A 12,271-nucleotide genomic window follows, 5' to 3' on the forward strand; every position below is an offset into this window, starting at 1 on the left:
GGAGAGCGCCAGTAAACGTGTAGCGCGGTATCTGTGTTTCCTCGCCGTAGATAACCGCGCGCTTTGGCTGTTGGGCTGCTGCACGCTTCCCCTGCATCCATCCATCCGTCCGTACATCCATACATCCATCCGCCGGCTCCGGTTGGGGACGTTTGGCCGGCTCTCGATGCGCTAAAGCCGGGGGAATATGTGAACATCATGCTGGCGGTGTGGTGCTTCATGGTGTGTGCTGCAGTGGGTGAGCGGCTCGCTGTGTCAGGTAAGAAGAGAGACAGAAGCAGGAAAAAAAACACGAGCGGACAGCAGGTTTTTTGCACCTGCACCAGCACTTTTGGTTCCAAGGGTATTGAACCTTTAGTTAGCGATTTTTTTTTTACATTTCTCGTGCCAAGAGCCGGCCCCTGCGCTCTGGTGATGCGGTAGAATTGCTGCATCAACACATTTTCGCCGCAATCCCTTCGCCTGTAAAGCTATACGTCCCATTCACGCGCTGTCCCGGCAAATACGTATCCGACACGCCGTTTATCAGGCTGCGCACAAAGCCAGTCGTTTTTTATTAGCAGCCTGGATCTTTATTTAAAATATACGAGCCTCCGCTGAGTTGTGCATGGGCGTGAGTGCACTAAAGGACTGCACGTTCCCATAGGCTGCATCATTCTGAGGTTAGAGCAACACGGTAGCCCAGTTTTACGCACAAACAGTTTAACAGAGACAATACTGCGCTGTTTTCTGATCTATGTGCTGATGTTTCCTCATCACAAACAGACCTGGAGTTGTGTTTTGTTTCATTCACACACGTTTAACACACAAGCCCTGCAGATTTAGGCTGAGTTCTTCTCTCAAACTGAAAACACTCTGTTCCACCTCGTGATGTCATCATGTGGTAATACAGGAAGTGCTCCACTGTGTTTTTGAACTCCACACACCTTCACTAGAATCATTTGGATCATTTCAGCCCTGGAATTGTCAATCTTCTACTGAACTAAAGGGAAAAGGTAGATGCTAACTTGAAAACTACAACTTCATGACATCACAAGGTGGAACAGAGCATTTTGAGGTTTGGAGATGTAGACAGAATAATAATAAAGTGTTACTCAAACAAGTGTGAATGAAACAAAACATAACTCCAGTTTTTGGGGAGGTAACAGTATTAGAAAATGGATTAAAGCTACAAGAGTCCATTTTGCACAAATATATGACCTTCAATATTCTTACTTCTGTCTTAAAATTATTCTTCATTTTCACAAAACAAAGATGAAATGTTTCTTGCAATCGCTAACGGCTAATGTTGACTTAAAAGGATTTGAATTCTCGGGTACAAAAGTTTAGTCTATTTGCTGAAATTACAAGCCTTATGTGAGAATTCACGCGTTTGAGTAACACTTCATTATTAGTCTGTCTACATCTCCAAAGCTCAAAACGCTCTGTTCCACCTTGTGATGTCATGAAGTGGTAGTTTTCAAGTTAACAGCTCCTTTTACCTTTAGTTCAGTGGAGATTGGAAATTCCAGGACTGAAATGATCCAAATGATTCTAGTGAAGGTGTATGGAGTTTAAAAACACAGTGGAACCACATGATGACATCACAAGGTGGAACAGAGTGTTTTCAGTTTGAGAGAAGAACTCAACCTAAATATACAGGGTTTGTGTGTTAAACATGTGTGAATGAAACAAAACACAACTCCAGGTCTGTTTGTGATGAGGAAATAACATTAGAAAACATCGTCATATGCACCTTTTGACACTTCTGGAGTTGTTTGGCATGTCGTAGTCTTTATTCGATTTTAATTAAAAAAATTAAAAAAAAACTTTATTTATAGAGGGAGAACCCAGTGAGATTTTTTCATTAGCGTCGTGTTAAAGTACCCAAACAATTTCTACCTCAGTCTTCCCAGCATGGAGTCGTTCATACAGAAGTTTGGTTTCGGTTGTGTAGCTCTTACAGTTGCTTTACAATTTTGCGCATTATCAGGGGAGGCGCCAGCGAAGAGGCTTGAGGGGCCCTGGCCTCCCCTAGAATAGCCCCCCTTAAGATTTTTGCCCCACTTTCATAGCACATCCAGTCTTGACTAAAATGTTCAAATGACAAAATGTTCAAAATGAGATTAATATGGACTTTTTTTTTTTTATAATGTTGTTTTTACAAATCACTAACACGACTAACTACATTTAAACTAAAACAGTGAAGCAAACATGGTAAAGGGAGGAGGTCTGCTCAGATCTATAAAGGACTCCCACTCCCACTGAAGAACTTAGCCCCCCCATAGCTCCTCCAACCAAAAAGTATCTGGAACCGCCCCTGATTCATATATTAAGCCCCATATATTCACTACTAGGTTACAGCTGCCCCGACAGAGGTGCACCATCAACCTTATACACAGACTCAGACATAGACACAGTGGGTGAAGTGTCTTGCCCAAGGATATGGCAGTAGCATGAGTTAAGGCTGAGATCAAACCACTCAGCCGATTCCACCTCACATCAAGACTCTTAAATAAGTCAAGAACAGAGCTCGGAGTGTGTATGTACTACTACGAATGCCGAGTACTACTGCTATTGTGAGATTACTGAGGGTTTCTGTTAAGGTTGGTACTACAGGGTTGGGGTTGTTCTGTCTTAAATCAGGCCTTTTCTGTAAACTGGACTGGAGATGAGAACAGAGATGAGACACAAGCTCAATAGGACTGATTTAAGTACTTCTACTCTCTGTGTGTGGCGCAGGTGAGGAGCCCAGCCCGGAGGAGGACGGAGATGTGCGGACATGGTTCTCTTTGGGCAGACGGCGGGACAGTGGGGACAGTAGCTCTGAAGTCACCTACCCCAAAAGACTAGTCCAACATGCGGAGACGGAGGACGAGATGGTCCACAGGCGTCTGGACACGAGGATCAACAACAGCTCTATAGACACATCAGTGAGTCCGTCTAATGCTTCTCTTTTTGTCTTGTTATTTCACTGTCAAGTTTCCTTCTATTTATATATGAAATTTGAGTTTACATCACAAACTTGGACTAAAACTATGTGTGTAATTCCTCAGTCGTCCAGGCCTGATCCATTGCAAAAGAGAAATTAAATCTGTCAACTGGACAAAACGTTGTAGGAGTAAAGTCAGTCTGGTCAAATTACTGCTGGACACTGCCTTATACCTGTCAGAAGGGAGGAGCTAACCACACTGAAGCTAAAACACCTGTTAGTTTACAGTTTCAGTTTGTAAGCTAGGTCTGTTGTGCTATTGTAAGTATGCCAGGATGCTAATGTGTGTGAAATCACTTATTAGGGGCTTGAATGACTATGCGAAGTAGGACTCAGGTACAGTGCAGCCAAACGTCTTCACTCCTACAACATTTTGTCCAGTTGACAGATTTTATTTTTCTTTTGCTATAAAATTAGAACAAAAACTAGAGATCGACCGATGAGTTTTTTCATGGCTGATGCTGATACCGATTGTTTAGAATCCAAAGAAAAGCATCTCCAATCAGCTCTGCCAATGTTTTTGGACCAATATATAGGGCAGATTTAGATTTTTTGCTAAACTTACCCCAAACCTTTTTTTTTTTTTTTTTCAAAGAGAGACTGTTGATAAATTTTCTGCAGTTATCCCTTTGCACTAAAGTAAAGCTCTTGGTGTATTCTTTAGGCAGCAGGTTGGCCAAAACAAAATATCGGCCTGTGCTGGAGAGTTAAGGCATCAGTCTGCGTCACAGGAAGATGCACCTTTATACCTGCCCTGCCCCCCACAGGCGTAACATAAGGGTGCCACCCACAGGCCGACTAAAGCAATACCATTTGGCTCGGACAAGGCCGATAGTTGAGACTCTAAAAAGTCCAAATATTGTCCCGACTAAAACTATCTCTAACTGAAACTAATTTGAAAAGCAATGTTCAGTTTACAAAAAGTGAATTGAAGGAGATGAAGTTGAACAACACCACAGACACAACAGTGCACTAGTCTGTACACTTCTGTCTCTTATTGCCTGGTTTGATATTTCACAATCACCATTTTGTCAAGTAAAGAGAGTGGTCATTTCAGCAGTGTAGCATCATGTTTCTGCATATTTGAATTCCCTCTCAAACTCTTGAAACTGTAATTAGCTGGTTCAGATATCAGCTTCCAAATATCGGGTCAGTCAATATCCTGTTTGGGAATATAATTTAAGGTAAGACTATTTACTGGTTGTAGTAATTCCAGAAAATCTCATAATGTTTGAATTTTTATTCATACAAAGTTGTTACGTGAGAGATAAATAACAGGTACATAAACATTTGGATCAATTTTGCCTTATTTTATTTTAGTTTAAAGTAAATAAATATATTTCTGTCTCTGCCATAAACTGTAAATATAAATGGATATAGCTAACCTGCTAACTGCTGCATTCCAAACAGGAAGTGATCATGGGTGCACTTCCAGCTCTGGCTCCAATTCACTTTCTATTGAAAAACTGTGTCCCCTCTCTCTGTAACTGCTGCTGTCAGACTCCTTATTTTGGTCTTAAATGTTTGTATTAACCCGTTCTACATGATCCTGGGGTTTTTATTTCACTATTGTGTCTGTAAATCAAGATATGAACATTAATAACAGACAAATCAGGCACCTTCTTTCCCCAAGTTCACTCCTGCTAGTGTTAGCAACAGGTTTAATTGACAGTGTTGCTAAGCTCCTGCTCCCTGTTAAACCAAAGGTGCGGGTGGGAAGGTGCGTTACCTTCAACAGCCTCACTGCCCCACTGATTGGCTCTTTGGTTGCTATGATACTCGTGATCAGAATTCCAAATATGGAACTCGACTCAGAATTGGCCCTTGTAACCGCTCTAGCCTCAATGAGCTTCATTTGACTGGAGCTGAACGCTGTGGGTGATGTTACACTCACTTAGTCCACTGCTTTGCACAGTCTGTGGTCTCAGTACTGGTATCGGTTGATATCGACAGAAGCTATAGTCTGGGAATCTGCATTGGGACAGAAAAAGCTGGGTTGGTGCAGCCATTAAAGCGATAACTGCTCCATGGAGACGAGTGGACGGCGGACTCCCACTAGAAAAACGTTACATAGTACAAAGTTCTTCCTTCAATAAGACGAGCATGTGTGTCGTTACCAGTGAAATCGAAACATGAACATGCGTCTGTTTTAGTGTGTTCATAATTGTGCAGAGCTCGTCTTCCGCTTCCTCTGCAGCTGCCTCCTGCTCTTGTGCAGATGGAGGAGGAGGCTCACTGCAGCACTTTGACCCAGTTTGTCTAATACACTTTATGTCAGGAGAAAACGCTCAGATTTCAGCAGGGAGGGACTTTACAGACTTTTAGCAGCCAACAGATAATTTATACTTTGCTGCTGTCGTCATCAACAATGTCTGGGGGTGTGATGCTAACTGTAGGCACTGCTCTGTCTGCAGCTCTGTTACTTAAATTAGACTTTAATCTCAGTTTGAATTTAATGTGATCTGACGAGAAAGAGCTGACTCAGCCGGAACTCCAACAGGTGAGCTCATTTGTGCTGTTAAACAAGTCCCTCTCAAATAACAGTGCAGTCACGAGCTAGCTAGCATAAGCATTAGCCAACAGTTTGTCAGTTCATCACTCTTATCTTTTTGTGTAAAATCAAACTCCTAAACAGGACCATGAGCTCAGACTGATCACAGGCTCCTGAACATGTTCTCTTTAAATCACTTTTGTATTTTTGCTTGAGTTTTCAGACGATCTTAAATGGATTTGGCCGTGCTTGCTAATGCTTGCTTTGTGTCTCCATGGTAAATGCTGAACATTTTGCCATAGATGCACACATACCCCCCAGTGTGACGTCACTGCAAAATATCGATAGTTCTTTCTTAATTCAGCTTCAGTTATACAGCACGTTTGGAACTACTTCAGCCGACCGAAGAGCGGCACATCAAATCAATAGTCACAAAATACACTGATATCGATTCTACTACGTTTTACTATCGCGTGGGGGCAGTGTCCAGGATTGATCACACAACATATTTAATAAGAAATATAAAACGAAAAATCCACAAATGTTCGACCCCATCATATCTTAGGGACCTTGAACCCTCAAAATTTGGACACGCTCTGTTATTTTTACTCCTTTCTTCATTTTATATACAGATGAAACTGTAAGTTTACACACACATTATAAAAAGTCACATTTGCTTTTTTCTCACTGTCTGTGAAATCAGACTTAACTTTTCCTGGTTTAGGTCAGTTAGGATTCACAAAATTATTTATATTTGCTAAATGCCAGAATAATGAGAGAAGGATTTTTTAGACAATTTTCCATGCCTTTTTCTTCAAAGTCAGAAGTTTGCATACATTTCAATAGTATTTGGTGCTACTGCCTTTAAACTGTATGATGTGGGTAAATGTTTTGAATATCCTTCCACAAGCTTCTCACGATAGTTGGCAGGAGGTTTGGCCTTTTCCTCCAGACAGAACTGGTGTAAGTGAACTAAGTTTACTCGCACAGGCCTTTTCAGGTCTGTTCATACATTTTCAATAGTATTGAACTCAGGACTTTGTGATGGCCACTTCAAAACATTGACTTTGTTATCCTTAAGCCACTTTGTAACCAGTTTGGCAGTATGCTTCAGGTCATTGTCCATTTGGAAGACCCATTTACGCCCAAGCTTTAACTTCCTGGCTGATGTCTTGAGATGTTGCTTCAGTATTTCTACATAATGTTCTTTCCTTGATGCCATCTCTTTTGTGAAGTGCACCAGTCCCTCCTGCAGCAAAACATCCCCACAACATGAAGCTGCCACCCCTGTATTTCAAAGTTGGGATGTTGTTCTCAGGCTTTCAAGTTTACCTCTTTTAATCCTAATGGACCTAAAATGGGAAAAGTTATTCTGATTTCATGTCAGACAGGACAATGACAGGTTAACTATGTCCATTTATATGTGCAGTCTCTTCTGTGTGTAAATAAAATGTAGAAAGTAGTAAAAATTAGCCAGTTTGTGGTTGTATCACAGTAAATGAAATGAGATTTTTGTGGAGGTCATACCTGCTGCCCTCAGGCTCCTCGGACGATCACGTTCTGTCAGCTCTGATCCCAGGACCTCCATAATTCAGTGGTGTGTTCAAGTGTGTCCCATTAATTATGAATAAAGCCTGTGTGAGAAATGCTGCAGCTCAAGAGTCGGTAAGAGCTCTCTGCACTCTCTCTCTTCTCTCTCTCTCTCTCTCTCTCTCTCTCTCTCTCTCTCTCTCTTCTTTCTCTTTCTCTCCCCTCTCTTCTTTCTCTTTCTGAATATATGTACTGCTGTTGTGTCCTTGGGCAAGACACTTAACCCCCTCATCTTATAGCATCTGTGTACACTAGTGTATGAATGTGTATGTGAGTGTGTGAGTGTGTGTGTAAATGTGTGTAGGGGTGTGTGTGTGAGTGTGTGAGAGTGTGTGTGTAAATATGTGTGTGAATGTGTGGGTGTGGGTGTGTGCGTGTGAGTGTGCATGTGAATGTGTGTATGAATGTGTATGTGAAGGGGTGAGTGTGTGTGTGTGTAAATGTGTGTGTTAATGTGGGGGTGAATGTGTGAGTGTGTGTGTGAATGTGAGTGTGTGAGGGGGTGTGTATGAATGTGTGTGTGAATGTGTGTGTGGTTTCTTGGTGTAGCGTTTGAGTCTTGAAGGTGGAAAAGTGCTGTATAAAAATGTGACCATTTACCCTTTACATTAATAAAACAGTACGTAGTAGAAGTCATAATTGTTGTAGTTGTTGTAGCAGTTGTAGCAGTAGTAGTAGTAGTAGTAGTAGTTTAAATTACCCCAATAACACTGAATCAATATTTAGTGAAGATACTTTTTGAATATTTTTGAGGGACAGTTTTTTTAATACTATTACTTGTGTAGAAGTACACAGCCAGGTCTGATAAACTCTAAAGGTAAATCATCATTATCCACTTTGTGTTTATATTTCAGCACATGATCGAACTTAATGAAGTAAAAGTAGTAAAGTATTGTGTTTAAGTAGCATTTTTAGGTATTTGTACTTAAGTACATTTTAAAGTGGATACTTTTCACTTTTATTTCAGTACATTTGAGAGCAGTATCTGTACTTTTTACTCCACTACATTTTTTAACAGGACTGAAAAGTAAAAGCATTTTTATTTGTGTGAGACCTGCTGAAAAGTCTGAGGGTTTATTTTTAACATGTTCATGTTTGAACAAAACAAAAATATACAAATAAAAACAACTATCAGTTGAATTGTTTCTGTTGAACAAAATTCAGCTCAAATCTTTATCAAAATCCCCATATTTGAAGCTTCATAAGACTCAAAATCTACGTGAAATACTTTTACTTTTTACTCTTTAAGTACATTTTTAAACAGTAATTTTAATACTTTTACTCAAGTAGATATTTTTTCATGTGATACTTTTGCTTTAGGATGTTTTTGCTCCAGTATCTGTACTTTTACTTAAGTAACAAAAATCCTTTTGTGTATGTCAGTGTGGTACTTGTGCTTCAGTCTCCTGGCTCTAGGCTCGTGTACCTTTTTGTAGCTCGTCGTGAGGGGCGTGTTGGGTATTTTTAGAGCAGGTTGAAGTTGTTTTGTTTCTGTGAGGTTGTGCTGTGTTCACATAGGATGACGGAGCGCTTCACTGTGGAATGGAAAGTTTAAGTTCATTTTTATTGCAAATTTTGAACCTGTTTTTGAAATTGAGAGGGATTCGTGTGCAGCTTTCATCACTTTTAGTGAGTTATATATATATATATATATATATATATATATATATATATATATATATATATATATATATATATATATATATATATATATATACATACATAAATAAATATATATATATATACATAAATGGACATAGGTAACCTGCTACTAGCTGTCGTGTTCCAAACAGGAAATGAGCATGAGCGTGCTTCTGCGTCCTTCGATTTTGGCTCAAATTCACTTTACATTGAAAAACTGTGTCCCCTCTCTCTGTAACTGCTGCTGTCAGACTTGTCATTTTGGTCTTAAATGTTCGTATTAACCCGCTCTACATGATCCTGTTTTTTTTATTTCACTATTGTGTCTGTAAATCAAGATATGAACATTAATAACAGACAAATCAGGCACTTTCTCCGAGGTCACTCCTGTTAGCATTAGCAACATGTTTGATTGACAGCGTTGCTAAGCGCCCACTCCCTGCTAAACCGGCGATGCAGGCGGAGGGGGACGTTACCTTCAACAGCCTCGCTCCTGATTGGCTCTTTGGTTGTTATGATACTCGTGGCTGGAATTCCAAATGTGGAACTCTGCTTCCAATTGGCCCCTTTAACCGTTAGCTTCAATGAGCTTCATTTGACTGGAGCCAAACGCTGTGGGTGACGTCATTTTCACTTAGTTTCTTTATACAGTCTATTCAGATCATCAAAATGGCCACCCTTTGCTGTGTCAAATATGTTTATGTTATGTTTCTTTTTTCTTTGCTATATAATTCTATACATCTCACTTCATATATTCTTCTGTGTGTGTATAAAAAGTAGAAAGTAAAAAAAAAAAAAAAGACAAAACAACACTGAATGAAAGCAGTAAAAATAGCAAAGAATGGAGACTTTGATGATTTGGATATTTAAATATAATTTTATTTATTTTTTTAATCCAAACGTTAGTGGTTCAAATCCCTTTCTCGACATGCGATTCCAGCTTCCACAAATGAATACTGTCGTTGTGTCCTTGGGCAAGACACAACAACATGAACTTGATAAAAAAAAAATAAAAAAAAAATTGAATAAATCTAGACCAACTGCAACACTTAGATATTATTCCCAAATCATTCAGATGTAAAGATGATAATTTTACTGGTTTGTACAGATATATCAAGTTATTACACAACCAAAGCTAACATGGAAATCAAACAGACTCCTTTAGCATTAGCATTAGCATTCCTGGATCACTGCATGTTATTGTGCGATGAGTCAGTGGCGCCCAGTTTGGTCCAGACTGAGCCACGTTGGCGCATCGATCTGCAGAAGACACAGTGTTTATTCTAAAGTAAACTCTCTCTACGGCGCCTCCTGCTGCCCCCGCACTGCCAGTTCTGGCTCTAGTCCACACCGGGGCGTCTGTCCAATAAAGGGCCCATATTACGCCGTTGTATAATGTCGTTTCCTCATCACAAACAGACCTGGAGTTGTGTTTTGTTTCATTCACACATGTTTATCACACGTATCCTGCATATTTAGACTGAGTTCTTCTCTCAAACTGAAAACACTCTGTTCCACCTTGTGATGTCATCATGTGGTAATACAGGAAGTGCTCCACTGAGTTACTCAAACAAAACAAAACACAACTCCGGGTATGTTTTTGAGGAGGGAACAGCATTAGAACATGACTTAAAGCTCACAAGAATCAAGTTGCATAATATTTCACCTTTAAACACATCCAGAAATAGAGACGAGCATTTGAAGCTTTTAAACAAAGAAATAACCCTGTCTTTTTCTGGGAATATTTCACATTAACAATAACAATACATTTTATTTATACAATGCTTTACAGGACACTCAAAGATGCTTTACAGAACAAATATTAAAACAATCAAAAGAGCAATAAGCAAATAACACAATATTTTTACGAGAGATTTGCCGATGCAATGCTGCTTTGTCTTCCCCTCTGTCTTCCCTTCCGTCTTCCCCTCCATCCTCCCTTTCGCCTTTCGTCTTTCCCTCCATCTTCCCTTCTGTCATCCTCTATGTCTTCCCCTCTTTTTACCCCTCCATGTTCCCCAGGTCTTCCCCTCCGTCTTCCCTTTCATCTTCCGCTCCATCTTCCCTTCCGTCATCCCCTATGTCTTCCCCTCCTTTTATCCCTCCATCTTCCTTTCCATCTTCCCCAGGTCTTCCCCTCCGTCTTCCCCTCCATCCTCCCTCTGTCCTCCCTCCGTCTTCCCTCCGTCTCCCCCTCCGTCTCTCACAGCGGCTAAAACCCAAGTCTTCAAACCGCCACAGACGACTTTGGCCAAGTATCGACCCTGAAAACGTTTGTCAATCACCATTTGAGCCGAGGCTTTTGAGCGTGTCTTATTGATCGGCTGAATTCACGGGGTTTTGTCAGATTCACACTCGTTTCTGGAGCTGAATCAGAGACTGACTCGTTTCTGGAGCTGAATCAGAGACTTTCTTGGCTCCACATTGATTAATCATGATTGAATTGTCTTTGTGTTCTTTCTGTCGTCTTTTTGCAGCCGGTGCATTTGGCTCAGACCAGTTTTCAACTCGAAGCCTTTGGACAAGTCTTCACTTTGGACCTGGAGTTGAACCAGTAAGACCCCGACCCCCACCACTCACCCAGACCCCCATCACCCAGACCCCCACCACCACTCACCCAGACCCCCATCACCCAGAGCCCCACCACCACTCACCCAGACCCCAATCACGCTCACCCGGACCCCCTCCACTCATCCAGATCACCTCCTCCACTCCTCCCTCTCTCTGCCCCTCCTCCCCTCTCCAGATCTCTGTCCCCTCTCCTCCTGTCTTTCCTCCTCTCCCCTCCTCTCTCTCCTCCTCTCTGCTCCTCCTCTCTCCTCTACTCCTCTCTCTCTTCGCTCCTTCTTGAATACTCACTTTTGAATGTTTTTTATTCAGAATTTCAGTTGATGAATGTTAAAATATTCATCAGCCCAAATATTTTCAAGCCTCAGATTCAGAGTGTAAAAAAGACTTTCGCAGCAAAAAGCCAATATACCAAGGCCTAAACAATTGCTCACGTGTTTCCTATTGGCTTTTCTCGTCTGTGGGCGGGGCTTATACTTTTAGAGATGTAGTTTTGATTGGGCTAATTCTGTCCAATCAGATCGGTTCTTTTCAGCACTTCCTGGTTGTGACAGTTTGATCGACAGGATCGATTGCTTAGGCCTTGACATCTTGGATTTTTCTTGCTAAAATTTTCACAGCAGATTTTGCACTTTATTTTTGAATTTGAGGCTTGAAAATATATGTGCTGAATATGTAAACGGTGAACATTTTATTTTGAAATTTTAAGCACACTGAAAATGTTTACTTTTCAGCAATAAAAATTCAGAATAAAAGTAATTCAAATGTGTTTTTCAAAGTTACACAATTCAGAGTGAGAACTTGGATGGAACAAATGATCTTTCCGATAATTATTAATTGTTAACTCGCAAAGGAAACATATGAAGTGTCTTGCCCAAGGACACAACTTCAGTATGCACTAGCCAGAGCTGGGTTTGCACCATCCCCCAGTGCATCGCGATAAACCAAAAACAGAAGCTTGTCACATGAGGATGAGATCACAGTTTGGTTTATATCACCAAAACAACCCA

The 12,271-nt window shown here is 40.8% G+C and overlaps 1 protein-coding gene across 1 annotated transcript in view; it reads left to right on the forward strand.

The window, feature by feature from the left end:
- The first annotated feature begins 198 nt into the window (after positions 1-198).
- LOC117375341 (disintegrin and metalloproteinase domain-containing protein 11-like) overlaps positions 199-12,271 on the forward strand; it is a 46,994-nt gene continuing 34,921 nt past the window's right edge. Inside the window, exons 1-3 of the mRNA XM_055223795.1 lie at positions 199-259; positions 2,722-2,912; positions 11,171-11,247. Of these exons, the coding sequence (XP_055079770.1) occupies positions 199-259; positions 2,722-2,912; positions 11,171-11,247 (329 nt within the window). The remainder of the gene's footprint in view (positions 260-2,721; positions 2,913-11,170; positions 11,248-12,271) is intronic.

This window comes from Periophthalmus magnuspinnatus, chromosome 8 (assembly GCF_009829125.3).
Source record: "Periophthalmus magnuspinnatus isolate fPerMag1 chromosome 8, fPerMag1.2.pri, whole genome shotgun sequence".
Classification (NCBI taxonomy): Eukaryota; Metazoa; Chordata; class Actinopteri; order Gobiiformes; family Gobiidae; genus Periophthalmus; species Periophthalmus magnuspinnatus.